Source organism: Mustelus asterias, chromosome 1 (genome assembly GCF_964213995.1).
Source record: "Mustelus asterias chromosome 1, sMusAst1.hap1.1, whole genome shotgun sequence".
NCBI lineage: Eukaryota > Metazoa > Chordata > Chondrichthyes > Carcharhiniformes > Triakidae > Mustelus > Mustelus asterias.
Genome location: NC_135801.1, coordinates 149542478 through 149567121, shown reverse-complemented (window position 1 = coordinate 149567121; position 24644 = coordinate 149542478). Strand labels below are relative to the sequence as shown.

Here is a 24644-nt window from a genome sequence, read left to right as displayed (position 1 = left end):
AACCGAGAAAAAAAAGTATTCTTTGGAAGAATTGTAACAGATAATTAATTGAATGACAATGATTGCTCAGATTAAAGGAAAGGTTGCTGAGCCTGAAAACCCAACTCACGTGCTGAATGCTGGAAACAATCACAATCACATTAGACAACATCAGAAAGATGAAGATATTAACATTTAGGGGGTGATCTTACTGGCCCATCCTGCTGGTCGACCAGTGGGACGAGGTAGTAAGATTGCAAGAGAGGCAAAAAACCGGCTTCGCTCCCGGTTTCTCGCCTCTCACTATATTACTGGCACTGTGAAGCAAGCGTGATCAGCAACAGAGATCAGTGCATGTGCAATGGCACCCTCCAGCTGTCAGCAGCTGGCTTTCCAGGGAGAATGGACTCCTTCCACTCCCCCTATTGGCGTGAATCACACTTTGCTTCTAAGTGGCATAAGATCGTGTTCGAGAGCGTGCCAAAAAATTGGACGCAATTCTCTCCCGTTTTCACGCTCGTTTGGCACTTTGAATTTTTTTGGTAAGAGCGCCCCCTTATCATCATCAAATCTTTAAATTATTCAGCCTGATAGGTGTGAGCTGAGAAAAGATCCTGACTTGTTATGAATATTCTCCCTTTAGATTGGCAGCAAAATTTCAGGCAGAGGCCTTGTGTTGGTTTTTGAAGTTCTCAGCTCAGGCATAGCCAAGCTGGAAAAAAATAGTAAAGCAGAGATTTTGTTACAATATTCAAATTGAGGTTTCTTCAGGATGCTCTGAATGGACCGTTGATGGAGATTTGTTTTTGCAGACATACAATTATGTACAATTTTAAAATAAATAATCTGGTAAGATAATTAGAAAACAATAGTGCCATAAAATAATGAGAATACACATTAGTGCCATAATGCCTCCAGGTTACAGAGATGCTTAACCTCGGCAAACTTGTAAGGGAGCATTAAGTAGAAGACAAATCCTTCCCCAAGGAAAAGTAAAGTTATCATTAAGTGACTACTTCTGAAGTTCTTAAAAGCAGGTTGTTGATCCATCCGCCTGGCCTAGATGATAAATTAAGTCTGCAGTATAGCGAAGATCACAATGGGGGCACAAGTGTTCCCTCTAAGTTTTCACACCCAGACATGGAGTAAGCTTTGTTATATGCACCAATGTCAAGATATGGTGCAGATGTGCACCATGAGGAGAAGACTGGCAGATCATCCTGTCCAGGCCTCAGACAGGAAGGGGGCAGGAGTACCTCCCTTTACCATCAGTATAAAGTGTTTTTGTCCAGTATTAGGCTCTCCTAGGAATCACAGAATGGGAAAAACCAAGAGAAAGGACTCTCATCCATATCATTGTTATTTGCTCTGCAGAAATGTTCACTGGGGAGGCAGAACACACTCAGGTTGGAGTCCTGAAGACAGCAAATTTCTTGATTACCATATACCCAAAGCCATTAAGACTCCAGCCCATTCTCCTCCAACCTGCTCTCAGCACCTGGGGCTCACATCTCCTATCTGCCATGAGATCTTGAACTTACCTAGTCCTGAATCTGGATCTGGACCCTGGAGACTCCCAGTCTGGCCACTGCTGCCACAGGAGCTATTGGTTCTACAGAGCGACCTGCTAATTAAATTAGCCGGTAGTGGCCTCAGGTGGAACTTCTGCAAGAGTGAGGGGGCGCCCGTTCAGCCAAATAAAGATCCATGGAATGTTGAATTGTTGCGAAGCTGCCGTGATCAGCAGGGAGGCGCTCCTACTCCTCGGGTGACAGGATAGGAAACCCCACTTATAGAAATTATATAACTATGGTTATATAATTTTAAAGATAATTTTGGAAAGAACCTCAAATAAATGGCTGTTGCTGAGGAATTATCGTTAGAATCACTACAGTGCAGAAGGAGGCCATTCGGCCCATCGAGTTGGCACCAAAAACAATCCCATCTAGGCCCTATCCCGTAACCCTTACTCATTTTTCCTGCTAATCCCCCTTACATTAAAGGGCAATTTAACATGGCCAATCCACCTAATCCATATATCTTTGGACTGTGGGAGGAAACCGGAGGAAACCCATTCAGACACGGGGAGAATGTGCAAACTCTACAACAAAGAACAAAGAACAGTACAACACAGGAAACAGGCCCTTCGGCCCTCCAAGCCTGTGCCGCTCTATGGTCCAACTAGACCAATCGTTTGTATCCCTCCATTCCCAGGCTGCTCATGTGACTATCCAGGTAAGTCTTAAACGATGTCAGCGTGCCTGCCTCCACCACCCTACTTGGCAGCGCATTCCAGGCCCCCACCACCCTCTGTGTAAAAAACATCCCTCTGATATCTGAGTTATACTTCGCCCCTCTCACCTTGAGCCCGTGACCCCTCGTGATCGTCACCTCCGACCTGGGAAAAAGCTTCCCACTGTTCACCCTATCTATACCCTTCATAATCTTGTACACCTCTATTAGATCTCCCCTCATTCTCCGTCTTTCCAGGGAGAACAACCCCAGTTTACCCAATCTCTCCTCATAGCTAAGACCCTCCATACCAGGCAACATCCTGGTAAACCTACAAAGACTGTCCCTCGAGGCCAGAATTGAACCCAGGTCTCTGGCCCTGTGAGGAAGTAGTGCTAACCACGGTGCCGCCGTGCCACCCGAATGCAACTGTGTTAATTAAATGTGCAAGATTGCATAGATTAGTGCTTCCCAAACCTTTTTCTGCAATAACCCCATTTTAACATTTCAAGCGTGGTGTGACCTAAGTGAAAATTAAGGGAGAGCGGAGGTGAGTGGGGTGGGGATTCAAACAGCATATACAGGAATACAGGCATAAAAACTAAGACACCTACCATTTTGAAGGCTCTGCTGGTGTCAGCAAGTGGGGCCTCAAAACTCTTCAGATTAGGCCACACCCACAGGCAATTAAAGGGCACATTATTGCAGTCAATCCCAAGATTGTCAAATCTAAGACTTCACTCCACGGCCACCATTGCTGCCTCGAAGCTGACCACCCCAATTGTTTAAAGTTTTTTAAAAACTTTATTTAATAGTCACAAGTAAGGCTTACATTAACACTGCAATGAAGTTACTGTGAAATTCCCCTAGTCGCCACAGCCCAGCGCCTGTTCGGGTCAGTGCACCTAGCCAACACGTCTTTCAGAATGTGGGAGGAAACCGGAGCACCCGGAGGAAACCCACACAGACACGGGGAGAACATGCAAACTCCACACAGACAGTGACCCAAACCGGGAATCGAACCCAGGTCCTTGGCACTATGAGGCAGCAATGCTAACCAATGTACCACCCTCTTCCCACAGTCTCACTCTGGAGTGCGACAGTCGCAAACATAGACTGATGCGCAGCCATGCAGCTTAGAAGGAACATGGGAGATGCTACCAATCCACAAGGAAAGTAGGGAGTTATTTAACAGTGTGTTCTCTAACCTGCCTAATTTACTCTATCAAAAGGCTTTATAACGTTGAACACCTCACCACAGGCAGAGGGTTGGAATCTATAAGTTTCTGTAAATTTATAATGGTATGTTCAGCTCAGAGGCAACAATGGCTTCTATAAGTATATAAAGAGGAAGATAGTAGCTAAAGTGAATACTGATTCCTTGGAAGGTGAGTTTACAGTGGGGAACCGAAATGGCAAAGACACTAAATCAAAATTTTGCCTGAGTTTTCACAGTAGCGGACATGAGTATTATCCCAATAGTAACAGAAAATGCAGAAGTTATAGAACAAAGTACAGTGCAGGAACAGGCCCTTCGGCCAGTCAAGCCTGCACCAATCATGATGCCTGCCCAAACTATAACCGTATGCACTTAGTGTCCGTATTGTTCCATTCCCATCCTAATTATGTCTGATTAGGATAGTTGCCCCTCAAAATGCTGCTATCGTACCTGCTCCCACCACCTCCCCAGGCAGTGCGTTCCAGACATTCACCACCCTCTGTGTAAAACACCTGCCTCTCACATCTCCTCTAAACTTTTCCCTAAACACCTTAAACCTCTGTCTCCTAGTACTTGACTTTTCTACCCAAGGAAAAAGCATCTGACTATCCACTCTGTCCATGCTATTCTTAATCTTGTAAACCTCTATCACGTCACCCCTCAACTTCCATCGTTGCAGTGAAAACAAACTGACTTTACCCAACCTCTCCTCATAGCTAATACCCTTCAGACCAGGCAACATCCTGGTAAACCTTTTCTGTACCCTCTCCAAAGCATCCACATCCTTCTGGTAGTGTGGCAACCAGAATTGTACACAATATTCCAAATGAGGCCTAACTAAGGTTCTGTCTGTACAGCTGCAGAATGGCCTGCGAATTTTTATAGTCAATGCCACAATCGATGAAGGTAAGCATGCGTATATCTTCTTGACTACCTCATCCACCTGCATTGCCACTTTCAGTGATTGGTGGACATGTACATCCAGATCTCTCTGCCTGTCAAAACTCCTAAGAGTTCTACTATTTACTGTATAATTCCTACATGAATTAGACCTTCCAAAATGCATCATCTCACACTTGTCTGGATTAAACTCCATCTGCCATTTCCCCACCCAAGTCTTCAACCGGTCTATATCTTGCTGTATCCTATGACAATCCTCTTCATTATCTGCAACTCCACCAATTTTTGTCTGTGAACTTACTAATCAGACCAGCTACATTTTCCTCCAAATCATTTATACATACTACGAACAACAAAGGTCCAAGAACTGATCCCTGTGGAACACCGCTAGTCACAGCCTTCCATTCAGAAAAGCATCCCTCTACTGCTACTCTCTGTCTTCTATGGCCAAGCTAGTTCTGTATCCATCTTGCCAGCTCTCCTCTGATCTCGTGTGACTTCACCTTTCGCACCAGTCTACCATGAGGTACCTTGTCAAAGGCTTTACTGAAGTCCATGTACATAACATCCACTGCCTTTCCCTCATCTATCATCTTTATCACTTCCTCAAAAACTTGATCAAGTTAGTGAGGCATGACTTCCTCTTCACAAAACCATGCTGTCTATCACTAATAAGTCCATTTGTTTCCAAATGTGAGTATATCCTGTCCCTCAGAATCTTTTCCAATAATTTCCCTACCACTGACGTAAGGGTCACCGGCCTATAATTTCCTGCATTATCCCTGCTGCCCTTCTTAAACCAAGGAACAACACCGGCTATCCTCCAGTCCTCTGGAATTTCACTTGTAGCCAATGAGGATACAAAGATTCTTGTCAAGGCCCCATTAAATTTCCACTCTTGCCTTCCTCAGTATTCTGGGGTCGATCCTGTCAGGCCCTGGGGACTTATTTACTACTTTAATGCTTTTTAAGAGGCTCAATACCTCCTCCTTTTTGATATCAACATAACCAAGAATTTCTACACACCTTACCCTAGGCTTCTCATCCATCAAGTCCCTCTCTTTGGTGAATACTGAGGCAAAGTATTCATTTAGTATCTCACCTATTTCCTCTGGTTCCATGCATAGATTCCCTCCACTATCTTTGAGTGGACCAACCACTTCCCTGGCTATCCTCTTGCTCTTGTGAGAAAGGGAGGAACTTAGAGCTATCATCGTCACTAGGGAACACTTACAGGGTGTTGGTGAGACCACATCTGGAGTATTGTGTCCAGTTTTGGTCTCCTTATTTGAGGAAGGATGTGGTGGCATTGGAGGCAGTCCAGAGGAGGTTCAGCAGATTGATTCTGGGAATGAGGGGCTGATGTGTAAGAAGAGATTAAATAGTTTTGGCTTGTACTCGCTGGAGTTTAGAAGGATGAGAGGGGATTTGATCGAGGTATATAAAAATTTTTAAAGGATTGATAAAGTAAATGGAGACCAAATGTTTCCTCTTATGTGGAAATCTAGAACAAGAGGTCACAGGTATAGGTTGAGAGATGGTAGATTTAAAACTGAGATGAGGAGGGACTGTTTCCCGCAGAGGGTGGTGAATTTGTGGAACTCGCTGTCCCGTAGCGCGGTGGATTCTGAATCGTTGAACGGTTTCAAGAGGGAGATAGACATATTTCTAATAAAAAGTGGCAAAGAGAGATATAGGGATCAGGTGAGGAGATGGATTTGAGACCAGGGAGAGATCAGCATGATCTGATTGAATGACGGAGCAGGTTCGAAGGGCTGAATTTGCCTACTTCTGCTCCCAATTCCTATGTTCCTATAGTAAGTTGTGATAATGAAATGAGAAATTTACAAATGGATACGGATTGATTAAGTGAATAGGACAAAATTATCAGATGGGGTTTAACAAGGATAAGGGGTGAGGTTATTCATTTTGTTCGGAAAAATAAAAAGGCAAATTATTATCTAAATAACGTGAAACTTAATTGTGCTTTGGTGCTGAGGGATCTGGGTGTCCTTGTGCATAAATTGCAGAAAACTAGTTTACAGGTAATAAGGCAAATAGAATCTTGGCACTTACTGCTAAAGGAACAGAGAATAAAAGTAGTGAAGTGTTGCTGCTACCGTACAAAGCATTAGTGAGACCGTACTTACAATATTGTGTACAGTTTTGGTCTCCTCACTCGAGGAGGGATATGGTTGCATTGGAGGTGTTCAGAGGAGATTCACTAGATTGATTCTCGAGTTGAGGGATTTGACTTATAAAGAGAGATTAGGCAGTTTAGGCCTATACTCCCTGAAGTTTTGAAGAATGAGAGGAGATTGAATTGAGATGTACAAGATAAGGGGGATTGACAAAGTAGATGTAGAGAGGACGTTTCCTCTCGAAGGGCAATCTAAAACAAGAGGTCATAGTTTTAAGATAAGGGAAGCAGATTTAAAACAGAGATGAAGAGAAATTACTTCTTTTAAAGGATCTTGAGTCTGTAGAATTGACTATCCAGAGTGTGGTGGATGCCAGGACATTGAGTAAATTTAAGGAAGAGGTGGACTGATTTTTAATTAGTAAGTAAGTGGAAGGGTTATGGTAAATGGGCAGCTAAGTGGAGTTGAGGCTGAGGTGAAATCAGCCATGATCGTATTAAATGGCGGAGCAGGCTCGAGAGGCTGAATTGCCCACTCCTGCTCCTAGATCTTATGATTCTATGGGAAGGGCACGTATTTTTATTTTCGGGGGGAAAAACTGTGCCTTTGGTCTAATGGATGCTCAACCGGAAGTGGTGAAGCAAGAAATCCAGGGAATATTATGGGGAAATTAATGGATGATGTCACTCACCCAAGCAGAACATCAATTAGGGAGGCAATCAGAAAATGCATGTCTGGAGGTGATCCCACAGTAGTTGGAAGAAAAATCATTTCTGGAATTGTGTTGGCTACATTGAGGCAATTAGGAGTGAAGCCATGCCAGGACAACCCCATACAGGAGAGACAGTAGAAGATCATGAGATCAATGATATTAAATGTCAGAAATGAAAGGGTATAGGGAGGTATAGTGGCTGCTTTTGCCAGGACCATCTTGGGACCGTGGGCAAGGTGAAAACCAAGCTGAAGAAGTTCGAATGGTGTTCAGTGAAAGAGGTGTGCTTGCACCAGGGAAGTGCAAACCTGCAAAATCTTCAGTTCTGAAATGTTTCCGAAAACCCTTCAGTGTAATCCAATAATTTACAACAAAATATTTTAATTTTCTGTAACAAATTCATAGGGTCAGCAGCAAGTTTCTTACCTGAGCCATCAGGTACAGTTAGATCAACACCATGAGTGAGCATCGCTCCCAAACATTCCGCCTGTCCCTTTGTGGCAGCCAGGTGAAAACTGGAAAAGAAAAATACGTGTTTTCAGCATTTTTTACATTTACTTTTGAAGAATTTCTTACACCCAAGGCATTCAAAGTTCTCAACACCAGCTCTGATATCTTGAATGGTTAGATTCTTTTCTCTACAAACACAGCAAAGGGGAAAGAAAAAAATGGCTTGAATGATAGGTGAAGACTCCGTGATGGCTTTATTCTCAAGCATAGGAACAAAATATAGTTTAATCTTTTCCTTTTAAGACCAATGTGAACTGCTTCTAATTACAGACTAACCATTTTATCACTGGTTTAAAATCCCAGTTATTACATCCTCTCTTTCCCCAGCCATCCACCGACAGCACACCCCCACCCCCTCCCCCCCATCACTATAGCCCAGTGGCGGCAGGTATTTTAATATTGCCTTTGTCCAAACTCCAGAATAAAGCCACTGTACCCTCTAATTTCTGACATTTGATATCATTGATCTCACAATCTTCTACTGTCTCATGTGATATTTTTTCCTGGAGTACTTCTTTAGTGTAAAATTTAAATTGTTGAACTGCACGTAGCTCTCCTGTGGAATTGCTCAATGAGTCGTCGGTTTTTACCACTACATTCTGCAACCTCCACTCTCCCAGCCTCAGAGATACTCTTCCCCTATTTCACAACAGAAGTTTTAAACTCCCAACTGTTTAGCTTTTGGCCCTCCATTATCTTCACCCTTCTGCAGCTGTCCCCTCCACCTTTGATACTCTCGATTCCAGTAAATTGATTTTCATTCTTCTACCCTGGTCATTGCCCAGGTTCTTATCTTCACGACTAAGTCTGGAGGTACAAATCTGAATGCATCAGGCATAGAACTGGCTTCCATTATCGCATCTGGCTGGATGTCATTCAGCACCATTGAGCCTTGCCCCACTGCCAAAATTGCTTCCTGGGATTCAAATATACGCAGAAAATCTCCGTCCTCATTCGCGGCTGGGATTCTCCAGTGCCACTGATAGCGAACTGAATTTTGGCTGGAATGCTGTAGCCATGGAGGAGATCGGAGAATCCTGCCCATAATCTGTAGCTCCTTCTCTCAAGACAAACCATCTCCTTAAACCCTTCTCCCCTGCCCGAACCAATAAGTGTGAAATCATTGACTTCTTTCTCAAACATGACTAAGAGCATCCATTCCGCTTCCTCTAATCTATCCACAACCTGCGGCACGGTAGCACAGTGGTTAGCACTGCTGCTTCACAGCTCCAGGGACCTGGGTTCGATTCCCGGCTTGGGTCACTGTCTGTGTGGAGTTTGCACATTCTCCTCGTGTCTGCGTGGGTTTCCTCCGGGTGCTCCAGTTTCCTCCCACAGTCCAAAGATGTGCGGGTTAGGTTGATTGGCCATGCTAAAATTGCCCCTTAGTGTCCTGGGATGCGTAGATTAGAGGGATTAGCGGGTAAAATATGTAGGGATATGGGGGTTGGGCCTGGGTGGGATTGTGGTCGGTGCAGACTCGATGGGCCGAATGGCCTCTTTCTGTACTGTAGGGTTTCTAGGATTCTATGAATCTGGAAAGATGGCAGTTAGCGGGACCTCAAAAATATGTAAAATAATCTCTGCCATTGACACTACACTGTACAGGATGTTCTTTTTAAGCTTCAAAATATTCCACTGCACTGCATCCACAAAAAGAATTCTGTAAATGATGAACTGAAGAAATGTTCAAAAAATTCTCTTGGGTGTAATTTCTGCATATTTTAAAATAACCAGGAATATATGAATGTAAGCACAGCGACTCAGCCTTTTATAGCAAAAGCTTTTGTCAAATCTTCAAAAGGACCAACAATATTAAATCCAACGGAGCATTAAAAAAAAAGCTCCATGAGAAAAAATAAAACTTAATAATCAATAAATTGTAAACATTTACAGGCTGAGAATATCTATGTTATGCATTACTAACTCTGGTTTCTGTATATATGAATACTCAAGATTCTAATAGCAATATTGCTTTTTAAAACAATACGCCATCCTGTTAAGATACTGAAATTATTACCTGGTGCTATCCCGGTCAAACCAACATTAAAACAAATTACCTGGTTTTTATTACATTGTTATTCGTGTGACTTTATTCGTGCACAAGCAGGCTATAGTGTAGTAACATAATCCCATATTACGTCAATGATAGCACTTCAAAAATACTTTCTTGGCTGTAAAGCACTTTGGGACATCCTAAGGTCATAGAATCACACAGAGCAGAAGGAGGCCATTCGGCCCATTGAGTCTGTATCGACCACAATCTCACCCAGGCCCCATCCCCACAACACCATACCATTTACCCTAGCTAGCCGCCCTGCCACTAAGGGCCAATTTAGTATGGCCAATCCACCCAACCCGCTATATAACCCTGCTCGATAAATGCCAGCTTTTATTATAACTATGCTGAGAGGAAAGAAGGGCCAACATAACATATTGCAAGCGATTTAGACTTCATTGATATAAGTTGCAAAAAGCATGAAGTGAACAAATACTATTATTGCAAAGTTTAGATATTTACTACATATTTTACATGTCAAACAATTCCAAAATGTACCAAGACACCAATTTTTCTTCATATAACCAATTTTTCCATCATTTGTCTAAATACTAACATGACCACAGTTATGAGAAACCATCATGAATAATGTTTAGCGTTTATTTTAGTAATTTCTGAAAGCTCCCACAACTTCCACAAAAATTGAAAAGCTACACCAGCCACATATTATCTAGCTGGAAACATCTCTATCATCATAAGTCTGTTTAAATGATAGCATCCATTTTGCTGGTTTACATAAACTGTAGACATTGAATCTTTTAACAGGCTGCTGCTGGTGGTTTAAAATTGGCGCAGGGTTGGCTTCACATTCTCCATTAGCGAAAATGTTCTGCAGTTCATCTAAATTCTAGAATGTTTCAGCAAAGGGCCCATATGGTTCATGAAATTTGTGGAAACGTTGTTCCCCACTTGAGCCTCCCAGCCTAATTCCTATTCATACTTCTGCCCTTTTAATATTCCCTTTTCCCCAAGGAACCATCTGTCTTGGTTTGAAATGTGTGGATTATTCGAACAATGGTCATGCCAGAGAATTCCACATTCTAACCGCCCTTTGCTGAGAATTATCTTCGCGATTGTCTTAAACGCATGCACTTTCATTATCGCGTTGCCTGACACAGTGTAAACAGTGGCTAGTTATCTTGCTATAATCCTTCACAACCTTGAATGCATCTGTCACGTGCCTTCCTAATTCTCATGAAGACAAGCCTCAATTTCCCATGTCTTTCTTCAATACAGTAGCACCTGCCAACCTCCCATTTCCCGCAAATTCCTATCAAATCTACATAAACCTACACTGCATCTATCCCATCGCTGGCATATCCTTTTGATTATGACGCATCCCAAAACAAATGGCCTTCGGGTTCACAGAATCATACAGTGCAGAAGGTGGCCATTTGGCCCATCGAGCCTGCACTACCAACAATCACATCCAGACCCTATCACCATAACTCCACATATTTACCCTACTAATCTCCATGGCACTAAGGGGCAACTTAGCATGGCCAATCCACCTAACCCGCACATCTTTTGACTGTGGGCGGCACGGTAGCACAGTGGTTAGCACTGCTGCTTCACAGCTCCAGGGTCCCGGGTTCGATCCCCGGCTCGGGTCACTGTCTGTGTGGAGTTTGCACATTCTCCTCGTGTCTGCGTGGGTTTCCTCCGGGTGCTCCGGTTTCCTCCCACAGTCCAAAGATGTGCGGGTTAGGTTGATTGGCCAGGTTAAAAATTGTCCCTTAGAGTCCTGAGATGTGTAGGTTAGAGGGATTAGTGGGTAAATATGTGGGGGTAGGGCCTGGGTGGGATTGTGGTCGGTGCAGACTCGATGGGCCGAATGGCCTCCTTCTGCACTGTAGGGTTTCTATGATTCTATGATTCTATGAAAACTGGAGCACCCGGAGGAAACCCATGCAGGCATGGGGAGAACATGCAAACTCCACACAGACAGTCACTTGAGGCCACAATTGAACCCGGGCCCCTGGCACTGTGAGGTAGCAGTGCTAAGCACTGTGCCGCCCAAAGACATTAGCCCAAGACTTTCCCTAGCTACACAAGAAAAAGATTGGTGATCCACAGAGCCTGTTTGTAAAACATGCTTTGAAAGAATAGACAGCCCACAGTGGCTATAAAAATGACCAACAGAAATACCAAACCAGCACATCTTGGAGTGGCACAGTGACTAGCACTGCTGCCTCACAGCGCCTAGCACTGCTGCCTCACAGCGTCACAGACTTGGGTTCAATTCGAGCCCTGGATGACTGTGTGTGTGGAGTTTGCATGTTCTCCCCTTGTCACCGTGGGGTTCTTCCTGGTGCTCCAGTTTCCTCCCACAATTCAAAGACATGGTAGTTAGGTGGACTGACTGTACTAAATTGCCCTTAGTGTCCAAAGGGTGATTAATGGGGTAAATACATGGGGTTACACAGTACTGTAGCCTCACCAAAGTCCAACATGACTTCCCTGCTTTTGTAATCTATGCTTCGATTGATGAAGACAAGTGTCCCATATGCCCTTTTCACCACCCTACTAACATGCCCTTCCACTTTCATGAGATCTGTGGACAAACACGCCAAGGTCCCTTTGTTCCACAGAACTTCCTAGTGTTCTACCATTCATTGAATACATCCTTCTCAAATGACTCCTTCCAAAGTGTGTCACCTCACACTTTTCAGGGTTAAATTCCATGTGCATTTATCTGCCCATTTTGATCTAACAACACAGGTATGTACTTACTAAGTAATAATGCAAGCCCTTTAAATCTACACGCTATCTCCCTGCTAATGGAATCCAGTGCCTTTTTTTTATTACAGCAATCAAATAACATGCTCCCAATATTAAAAATTTATCCATAATGATCACTGTATTTTTTTGGTGATCAGTATGTAGTATTACTGTCATGGTTCCTCACCACCATGTTAATTATTTCACATCTATCCAAAGAGGTTTACATCTGCCACCTACTGGCCCATTTACCAAAAAGATCTGCCATTTTTTGAATCCAATTAAATTGTTGTTTATTATCTGTCCTAATCCTATTTTGGCACAAAGGAAACTTTTTACTTACTACACCCTCATTTAAATCATTAATACATTTAAGAAAAAGCCAGAATCCTAAAATATTTGAGGTGCTCTGCATATAATCTAATTTACATTTATAATCATGCTCGTTTGTGAGCAATTTCCAGTGCGACATTCGCAATATTATGCTTCCTATTCAATGGCCCTTTAATTTTACTTTGACCAAACCTTGCAGCAAATCCAAATCCACAATATCAGCTAGAATTCCCAGCGAGTCTCCTTGGAAAAGCTACTGGATAATTAGATTTACATCTGATTGTCTGTTGCACTCAAAGGTAGCTACACCAGACAAGTATTTCTCCTTTCATCTGCCCCATTTCCCAAAAGAAATTTTGCCGGAGGAAGTTATGTCGTTCCAATAAAGAATTTGCATGACTTTGCTGCTTCTGTCTGCTGGTTGTGAACAGTGGTAACTTCCTGAGTATAAACAGATGTGGCCACTTGTCTGATCAAAATTGAGTCTTTACATTTAGAAAAAACATTTTCTTGAGTGCTGTGAACATGTATCCCACGTTGCCAGGTTTATGTTAAAAACAAAGAACAAAGAAAATTATTGCACAGGATCCCTCCCAGCCTACACCGACCATGCTCTCCGACTAAACTAAAACCCCCGACCTTTCCGGGCACCATATCCCTCTATTCCCATCCTATTCATGTATTTGTCAAGATGCCCCTTAAAAGTCACCATCGTATCTGCTTCCACTACCTCCCCCGGCAGCCAGTTCCAAGCACCCACCACCCTCTGTGTAAGAAATTTGCCTCGTACATCTCCTTTAAACCTTGCCCCTCACACCTTAAACCCGTGCCCCCTAATAATTGACTCTTCCACCCTGGAAAAAAGCTTCTGACTATCCACTCTGTCCATGCCCTGCATAATCTTGTAGACTTCTAATCAGGTCCCTCAACCTCCGTCGTTCTAGTGAGAACAAACCAAGTTTCTCCAACCACTCCTCATAGTTAATGATCTCCATTTCAGGCAACATCCTGGTAAATCTTTTCTGTACCCTCTCCAAAGCCTCCACATTCTTCTGGTAGTGTGGCGACCAGAATTGAGCACTATCTTCCAAGTGCGGCCTAACTAAGGTTCTATAAAGCTGCAACATGACTTGCCAATTTTTAAACTCAATGCCTCAGCCAATGAAGGCAAGCATGCCGTATGCCTTCTTGACTACCTTCTCCACCTGCATTGCCACTTTCAGTGACCTGTGTATCTGTACACTCAGATCCCTCTGTCTATCAATACTCTTAAGGGTTCTGCCAGTTACTGTATATTTCCTATCGGTATTAGACCTTCCAAAATGCATTACCTCACATTTGTCTGGATTAAACTGCATCTGCATTCTCTCCGCCCAAGTCTCCAACCGATCAAAATCCTACTATATCCTCTGATGGTCCTCATCGCTATCCGCAAATCCACCAACCTCTGTGTCGTCCGCAAACTTACTAATCAAACCAGTTACATTTTTCTTCAAATCATTGATATATATCACAAACAGCAAAGGTCCCAGCACTGATCCCTGAGGAACGCCATTTGTCACAGCCCTCCATTCAGAAACGCACCCTTCCACTGCTACCCTCTGTCTTCTATGACCGAGCCAGTTCTGTATCCACCTTGCCAGCTCACCTCTGATCCCATACAACTTCACCTTCTGCACCAGTCTGCCATGAGAGACCTTGTCAAAGGCCTTACTGAAGTCTATGCAGACAACATCCACTGCCCTAGCCTCATCAATCACCTTCGTCACTTCCTCGAAAAACCCGATCAAGTTAGTGAGACATGACCTCCCCTTCACAAAACCATGTTGCCTCTCGCTAATACATCCACTTATTTCCAAGTGGGAGTAAATCTTGTCTCGAAGAATTCTCTCCAATAATTTCCCTACCACTGACGTAAGGCTCACCGGCCTGTCATTACCTGGATTATTCTTGCTACCCTTCTTAAAGAAAGGAACAACATTGGCTATTCTCCAATCCTCTGAGACCTCCCCTGTAGTCATGATGTGGAGATGCCGGCGTTGGACTGGGGTAAACACAGTAAGAAGTTTAACAACACCAGGTTAAAGTCCAACAGATTTATTTGGTAGCAAAAGCCACACAAACTTTCGGAGCCTTAAGCCCCTTCTTCAGGTGAGTCACCTGAAGAAGGGGCTTAAGACTCCGAAAGCTTGTGTGGCTTTTGCTACCAAATAAACCTGTTGGACTTTAACCTGGTGTTGTTAAACTTCTTACTATGACCTCCCCTGTAGCCAGTGAGGATACAAAGATTTCTCTCAAGGCCCCAGCAATTTCCTCCCTTGCCTCTCTCAGTATTCTGGGCTAGATCCCATCAGGTGCTGGGGACTTGTCTACCTTAATTTTGCGCAAGAACCCCAATACCTCCTCCTTTTTGATCTCAACATGACACAAACTATCTACATACCCTTGTCCAGACTCATCATCCACCAAGTCCTTCTCTTTGGTGAATACTGACGCAAAGTACTCATTTAATACCTCGTCCATTGCCTCTGGCTCCACGCACAGACTCCCTCCCCTGTCCTTGAGTGGGCCAACCCTCTCGCTCTTTATATTTGTATAAAAGGCCTTGGGATTTTCCTTAATCCTGCTGGTCAATTATTTTTCGTGACCCCTTTTAGTCCTTCTTACTCCTTGCTTAAGTTTCTGTCTACTTTCCTTGTATTCCACACTTGCTTCATGTGTTCCTAGCCTCCTACCTTTGACAAATGCCTCTTTTTTTTGATTTGTCTAGGCTCAAAATATCTCTCGTTATCCAAGGTTCCCAAAACTTGCCATACTTATCCTTCATCTTTACAGGAATGTGCCAGTCCTGAATCCCTATCAACTTACACTTGAAAACCTCCCACATGCCAGATGTTGATTTGCCCTCAAACATCTGCCCTTAATTCACATTCTTCAATTCCTGCCTAATATTGTTGTAATTAGCCTTCCCCCTATTTAGCACCTTAACTGGAGGACTACTGTTAGGCAAATGTTGAAGCATTCACTTGATGAATCTTGTAAGATTGTAATAATTATGGAATTATTTACATTGTGACATTTCATTCAAAAATATTTAAATCATGTCTTTTGTAGTTTAATGCATCAATGGAAACTTAGTAAAGTTCGAAAGTACCAGTTTAAGCCACGCCTGTGTGCCAGTCTTTACAGCTAATCAAGTCTTAAAGGTACAGACAATGCCACTCACATTTATCCTTCAATCAACAGCTAAAACCAGTCTGATAATTTACTTCACAGCATTACTTGTGGAGCCCTGCTACACATAAGAACATAAGAAATAGGAGCAGGAGTAGGCCATCTAGCCCCTTGAGCCTGCCCCGCCATTCAATAAGATCATGGCTGATCTGAAGTGGATCAGTTCCACTTACCCACCTGATCCCTATAACCTCTAATTCCCTTACCGATCAGGAATCCATCTATCCGTGATTTAAACATATTCCACGAGGTAGCCTCCACCACTTCAGTGGGCAGAGAATTCCAGAGATTCACCACCCTCAGAGAAGAAGTTCCTCCTCAACTCTGTCCTAAACTGACCCCCCTTTATTTTGAGGCTGTGCTCTCTAGTTCTAGTTTCCTTTCTAAGTGGAATCTCTCCATCTCTACCCTATCCAGCCCCTTCATTATCTTATAGGTCTCTATAAGATCCCCCTCAGCCTTCTAAATTCCAACGAATACAAACCCAATCTGCTCAGTCTCTCCTCATAGTCAACACCCCTCATCTCTGGTATCAACCTGGTGAACCTTCTCTGCACTCCCTCCAAGGCCAATATATCCTTCCACAAATAAGGGGACCAATACTGCACACAGTATTCCAGCTGTGGCCTCACCAATCACCTGTACAGATGCAGCAAGACATCTCTGCTTTTATATTCTATCCCCCTTGCGATATAGGCCAACATCCCATTTGCCTTCTTGATCACCTGTTGCACCTGCAGACTGGGTTTTTGCGTCTCATGCACAAGGACCCCCAGGTCCCTCTGCACAGCAGCATGTTGTAATTTCTTTCCATTTAGATAATAATCCAATTTGCTATTATTTCCTCCAAAGTGAATAACCTCACATTTGTTAACGTTATACTCCATCTGCCAGATCCTCGCCCACTCACTCAGCCTGTCCAAATCTCTCTGCAGACCTTCTACGCCCTCCACACGATTCACTTTTCCACTTATCTTTGTGCCATCTGCAAACTTTGTTACCCTACACTCAGTCCCCTCCTCCAGATCGTCTATATAAATGGTAAATAGTTGAGGCCCCAGTACCGATCCCTGCGGCACGCCACTAGTTACCATCTGCCAACCAGAAAAGCACACATTTATTCCGACTCTCTGCTTCCTGTCGGATAGCCAATCCCCAATCCACGCTAACACCCTACCCCCAACTCCGTGTGACCCAATCTTCTTCAGCAACCTTTTGTGAGGCACCTTATCAAACGCCTTTTGGAAATCCAAAAACACCGCATCCATCGGTTCCCCTCCGTCAACCGCACTAGTCACATCTCCATAAAAATCCAACAAGTTCGTCAAGCACGACTTTCCCCTCATGAATCCATGCTGTGTCTGCTTAATCAAACCATTCTTATCCAGGTGGCCTGCTATTTCTTCTTTAATGATGGATTCCAGCATTTTCCTAACTACAGACGTTAAGCTAACCGGCCTGTAATTACCCGCATTTTGTCTATTTCCTTTTTTAAACAGCGGCGTAACATTAGCCTTTTCCAATCCGCCGGCACTACCCCAGAATCCAACGAATTTTGATAAATAACCACTAACGCATCCACTATTACCTCTGACATTTCTTTCAGTACCCTGGGATGCATTCCATCTGGGCCCGGGGACTTGTCCACCTTCAGTCTCGTTAGTCTACCAAGCACTGCCTCCCTGGTAACATTAATTGTATTGAGTACCTCTCCTACTACCAACCCTCTATCGTTAATATTCAGTAAACTATTTGTGTCTTCCACCGTGAAGACTGACACAAAAAACTTATTTAAAGTTTCAGCTATTTCCTCATTTCCCACTATTAAATCCCCCCTCTCGTCCTCCAAGGGTCCAACATTCACTCTTGCCACTCTATTCCTTTTTATATATTTGTAAAAGCTTTTACTATCATTTTTTATATTTAGAGCTAGCCGAACTTCATAACCTATCTTTCTTTTCTTTGTCGCTTTCTTAGTCGTTCTTTGTTGTTTCTTAAAGTTTTGCCAATCTTCCGATTCTCCACTATTTTTGGCCACTCTGTACGCATCGGTCTTCAATTTAATACTCTCCTTAATTTCCTTTGTTATCCACGGCTGGTTACCCCTTTTCTTACAGCCCTTCTTTATCACTGGAATATATTGTTGCTGAATACTGAAAAGGATCTCCTTAAAAATCCTCCACTGTTTCTCAGCTGTCCTACCTACCAGTCCGCTCTCCCAGTCCACCTTAGCCAATTCAGCCCTCATCCTATCGTACTTCCCTCTGTTCAAACAGAGGACACTGGTGTGGGACCCTACTTTCTCCTCTTCCATTTGAATCAGAAATTCAACCATATTGTGATCACTTGACCCAAGAGGGTCCTTCACAAGAACATCCTTAATTCTACCTACCTCGTTACACATTACCAGATCTAAGATAACTCGTTCCCTCGTCGGTTCTGTAACATACTGTTCAAGGTAACTATCCCGACAGCATTCTAAGAACTCTTCCTCCATCCCACCCCTTCCAACTTGAGTCAGCCAATCAATATGCAGGTTGAAGTCCCCCATGATTATTGCTGTTCCGTTTTTGCACACATCCATTATTTGCTTGTTTATAGCCCTCCCCACCTCAACATTATTATTTGGGGGCCTATAGACCACGCCTACTCGTGTCTTTCTCCCCCTACTATTCCTTATCTCTACCCATAACGATTCCACGTTTTGTTCCTTAGAGCCTATGTCATCCCTCACTACTACCCTGATATTAACTTTTATTAACAGAGCTGCCCCACCACCTTTTCCTTCCTGTCTGTCTTCCTAAATGCCTGATACCCCTGGATATTCATCTCCCAGTCCTGGTCTCCGTGCAGCCACGTTCCTGTAATGGCCACTAGATCATACCCATTGGTGCAAATCAGCACTATCAACTCATTAACTTTGTTCCGAATGCTTTGTGCATTCAGGCAAAGTGTCTTTATTCCAGCTTTTATCTGGACCCAATTTGATGAAACGCTATCAACCTCTCCCTTGCCCTCTACTCCTTTAACTACTTGAATGCCCTCATTCACTTGCACTCGCTCCCTCTCCTCTACCATTGATTTCGTAATTCCTCTTACCTCTGCACCCTCCCCCCCATAAATTAATTTAAAGCCCTAGTGATACGGTTCGCTCGGACTCTGGTCCCAGCACGGTTCAAACGGAGACCATCCCATCTATACAGGTCCCATCTGCCCAAATACTGGTGCCAATGCCCCATGAATTCGAACCCATTCCTCCCACACCAATCCTTGAGCCACGCATTCGTCTCTTTAATCCTATTAACCCTGTGCCACATATATTATCTTCCACATTTTCGACATTGTAGAAGTGACTGCACACTTCATAAGTACTCCATTGCCTGTAATGCACTGTGGGACATCCTGTGGTCATAATAGGTGTGAATCAAATTGAGTATTTTTTCCTTTGTGCACAAAAGGGGTTTTAGAATAAAACAAGCGTAGATTTGTATCAAGAATTTATAAAATGTCTCCATGTAAGGAGACATAATACAAAAATACATTCACAAAAAACATGGAGCTAAAACCAATTGAAGTTATTTTGATCAAATTAGCTTTAAATTAAAGGTTGCCAGTTTTAGAAGAGAAGTTTACAGCTTCAAGCTTACAAACATTCTCCAAAAGAGATTCAGTGCCCAAAAGGTATGGAAAATATAGGTAATGGTCAAACAGTGGGAGGTCAATGGTCAAACAATGGTCAATCTGTCGGGGAACATGCTAATAATGGTCTCTTTCAGTAATTTTAGCATTTTTTCACCAGAGCTCATTTCAATATTTTTGGAACCAATTTCTGTTCCAGATCGTCTCAATATGCACCTCATTCCACCTTCTAAAATAGTTGAAGATGCAATTACCATTACAATGATAATTGGGGCAGCACGGTGGCTGGCACTGCTGCCTCACAGAACCAGGGACCCGGGTTTGATTCCCGGTTTGGGTCACTGTCTGTGTGGTGTTTGCACGTTCTCCCTGTGTCTGGGTAGGATTCCTCCGGGTGCTCCAGTTTCCTCCCACAGTCTGAAAGATGTGCTGGTTAGGTGCATTGACCCGAACAGGCGCTGGAGTGTGACGACTAGAGGAATTTCACAGTAACTTCAATGCAGTGTTGATGAAAGCCTAACTTACGGAAGACTAATAAATAAACTTTTTTTAAATAATGTAATTATTTTCCTTCAATAACTGAGGATAGGTCAACAAGGTTAATCCAGTTTTGGTTCAATAATATGTATAAATAACTTCTGAAATACAATATACATAAAATGTTACACAAAAGTCATTTCACGTCACTAAAATATGATATATAGTGGAACCAGAGGCTCTGAAACCTCAGTAAGCAGCACTGACTGTCATTATTAAGGTATTAGTCTTGGTTCAGTGGTAACACACTTATCTCTGGGTTTGAAGCTCATGGGTTCATGCTCCACTTTTGGTCACATCATCTAGGCTGTCAATTTAATACCACACTGAGAGAGTGATGCATTGTAAAAGGTGACATCTTTCAGATAGGACGATAAACCAAGGCTTCTTCTGGCATCTCAGGCAGCCACAAAGGAACCCATGGCGCTATATGAAAAATAGTGGACAAGTTCTCCCTGATGTCCCGGCGAGTAATCATCCCCAGCAACATCACTAAAACAAGTCAGCTTGTTGCTGTTGGGGCCTTACTATGTCTAAACTAGTAGTCACACTTCCTGACATTACAAGAATGACTACCTGACGAGTGCTTCTTCGGCAGTAAAGCAATTTGGTGTAGAGGTTGTGAAAGGTGCTAAATAAATGCAAGCTCTTTTTTTACTGTATTATATATTAACTATTATGTAAAAACACATCCTTTCAAAAAGAACTTACAAGAATTAAACAAACGTCCAACTATCAACAATAATCAAAATAACCTCCCAATTGCACTTTCGGAGCAGGCCCTCACATTCAGCCTGCAGCCTATAGATATTCACCATATGAATTTGATGGAAAGAGAGCAACTACCCAACTCCCTCAAACTGCAACCACCTATTAATCAGATGCTAATATTGCATCTTGGTTTATCATGCATCGACCTTGGAGTTACACAGTCTACGTGGTATGAAAATGATTACAGCAATAAGATTCATTAAAGATTAACCTTGAGCACTTAGGTTGCTGGCAGCACCAAGGAATTCTATCCTCTTTGTCTGGCTATTTTTCTGAAAGCTGACATGGAGCAGATAAATTGGCCATGACTGAAATGCTTTGGAAATGTCTGAATCAGCTTCATTGCTCTACTAATGCAAAATTAGCAGTAGGCTTAACGAGTTTAAAATAAACACCATGTTTTTGTTCAGCTCACCAGCCTGAACATTCTCTGCACTCTTTAGTCTTTTTACTGCATTCACTCAATTTCCGTCATTTCTATTTTACTTTTTAAATTTTGTATTATTTTAATTTAAAGGCTAAATTTATTAGTTTTCATGTGCAACTGTTCACCCACTCAACCAGAAAAAAAATTCTTGATTCTGTTTCGGATTGGCTGTTACAATGAACTTTCAACCATTGGGGGGGGGCGGGGGAAACATGATTGAGATGTATAAGATTATGAGGGGTATCGACAGGGTGAGGAACCAGCTGTTCCCCCTGGTTGAATTGTCAATCACGAGGGGACATGGTCTTTGGGTGAGAGCAGGAGATTCAGAGGTGAATTGGGAAATATCTTTTTCACTTGGAGGATGGTGGGACTCTGGAATGCACTGTCAAAAAGAACCTAAATTTCCACATCTAGTTGTTACCTCATGGGAACAACAATATGTATTTGTATCACATTTTTATCACAGTAAAATGTATTTATGCAGTAGTTTTCACAAAGTGTGTTTTTAAAAACATTGCGGGCGTGATCTTACCTGCCGTTCACGCCACGCTCCTGCTGAGAAATTGGTTGCCGGCCAAATCACCGTTCACTGCGGCAGGTTGGGAAAATCTGCCGGTGTGAACGGTGGTAAGATTCGGACTATATTTCTGAAAATTTTAATTTTCAGTACACGAATGGCTTAAATGTTTCAATAAAAGCAACACAGCAACAGAGGGGAGCAAATAAAGCGATGGCATATTGGATGAAAATATAACAAAAATGTTGAAAAGATTTTCTATAATGTAACTAAATCAGTGAAGAAAACATGAGATACAAATCTCCTTTCCCTCAACCCAAAATCTTGCTCTTCCTATGATGCCGAAGAACCAATTGCAGCTTTTGTGATGAGCAATGTACTTGGTAAGTATATTGAATGGCTATGTAAATTAATAGTCATAACTTACAACGCATGGAAATGTGCATTCCTATAATCAATGTGATATTACAATGAAGATGGAAGTAAAGTAATGCTGGTACACAAGGAATGTACATTAGGCAACCACAATTTACTCAGCTTAAGGCAAATATTTGGATAATAAATCATACTGTACAATGAAAGCAAGGGCAGACATTTAGATGACACATTCATAAAGTCAGAGTCGTACAGTGCAGAAAAGGCCCTCAGCCCATCAAGTCTACACTGACAATAACTACCACTAAAGTCATGCTAATCCCATTTTCCAGCACTCGCCCCATATCCTTGAATGTTATGATATTTCAAGCACTCATCCAAATTGCTTTTTTTTTACAAATTGTGAGGTTTCCGGCCTCCACTACCTTCCCAGGCAGTGCATTCCAGAGTCCCACAATCCTCCGAGTGAAAAAAATATTTCCCAACTCCCCTCTGAGTCTCCTGTCCTCACCCAAAAACTATGCCCCCTCATGATTGACAATTCAACCAGGGGAAACAGCTGGTTCCTCACCCTGTCCATACCCCTCATAATCTTATACACCTCAATCATGTTCCCCCCTTAGCCACCTCTGCTCTAAAGAAAACAATCAAAGCCTATCCAGTCTCTCTTTTTTGCTCAAATGCTCCATCCCAGGCAACATCCTGGTGAATCTCCTCTGTAAACCTTCTTCTCCCACCCGCACCACTGCCACCCCCCCATCTCGCCCACCCCGCCATGTCCCATAAAGGAATACAAAACAATCTTCCTGTCATCTATAACCTCCTTCTCCACTATTAATTACTCCACCAAAACTGGTGTCGTCTGCAAATTTACTTATCATTACCCACACATTCTCATCTCTATAATTTATGTATACAACAAACAATAAGGGTCCCAATACTGATCCTTGTGCTACACTACTGGAGACTAGCCTCCAGTCACTCGAACAGCCTTCTACCACTACCCTATGCGTCCTATTACTAAGCCAATTTTGGATGTATCTCGCTAAGTTTCCCTGAGTTCCATGTGCTTCAACCTTTTCAATCAGTCTCCCTTGTGGGGCCTTATCAAAAGCTTTGCTAAAATCCATATAAACTATACCAGATGAACTTCCCTCATCCACACACTCGATCACTTTTTCAAAAAATTCTATCAAATTTGTTCGGCAAGACCTCCCTCTGACAAACCCACGCCGACTATTCCTAATCAACCCATGTCTTTCCAAGTGGAGATTAATTCTCTCCTTCAGAATTTTCTCCAATGGTTTCCCGACCACTGATGTGAGACTCACTGGTCTGAAAATTCCCTGGCTCATCTCCACCCCTTTCTTGAAAAGTGCAACCACATTAGCCATCCTCCAGTCCTCTGGCACTTCCCCTGTGGCCAGAGAGGAATTAAAAACTTGCATTGGAGCCCCTGCAATTTCCTGTCTCACCTCCCACAGCAGCCTGGGATGCACTCATCCGGCCCTGGATTCATCCACGTGACTTACAAATTTCTTATTAATAATTTCTACAAATACAGAGTCTAAAGGTGAAAAGTTTAACACAAAATAAACATTTTAATGATCCATAACTTCACAGCCTAACTTTCAGTCCTTTAAGAATTATACTTAACTCACCCAGTAGAGTTCAGGAAGAACAGCCACAGTGACATAGTCCATCACATTACACACTGCTTAAAAACAGAGTCTGTTCTTAAGTGAAAACACAAAAGCAAAACTTCTGGTGTAGTTGGTTAGAACTAGATAGCTTATAAGATCAATTTAAAACAGCAAACTGCTCAGAGGAACACGATGGGGGAAGCTATAAAATGGGCCAGGAAGTTATGGGGTGGAGAGTCTGCCATTTTCCCAGTTCTTCCCAATTACGGCCAGAGTGGAAGGGTTGAGGACTGTCTTCCCAACCAGAGGCCAATCAAATGCCTTAAATAGCCAATTAGGGCTAATTAAGGTCCTCTGCCTGCCATTCTACCAGCAGCAGAGGGGGTGGGTGGGGGCCAATCTATATGGGCAAGCTACCAGTTATACCCTGGCGAACCTGTCTCTATCCTGGGGTGGGGGAGGTCCCCACCTCTCGGGCATACATTCCATAATGGAGGGTCCCTGTCAGAAGTCAGGAACACACCAACACAAAGCCCTGCATCTCCATCTTTTACCCTAACTCTCCTCCACTGGTCGCCGGGGCCTGCCTGACTTCCTTCAGTGAGCCTTCCCCACTTAACTAGGTTCCAATGCTCCATGGCCGTTTGTCATCCTGAGGCCTACTGCATTTTGGACAGTGATCACCACTCCCA

At 43.0% G+C, this 24644-nt stretch overlaps 1 protein-coding gene across 3 annotated transcripts in view; it reads right to left on the bottom strand.

The window, feature by feature from the left end:
- The window catches only part of rai14 (retinoic acid induced 14), a 217372-nt gene that overhangs the window by 74598 nt on the left and 118130 nt on the right, over nt 1–24644 (bottom strand). For all 3 annotated transcript variants that reach the window (XM_078220432.1, XM_078220442.1, XM_078220421.1), the window contains exon 4: nt 7610–7698. In XM_078220432.1, coding sequence (XP_078076558.1) covers nt 7610–7698 — 89 coding nt within the window. The remainder of the gene's footprint in view (nt 1–7609; nt 7699–24644) is intronic.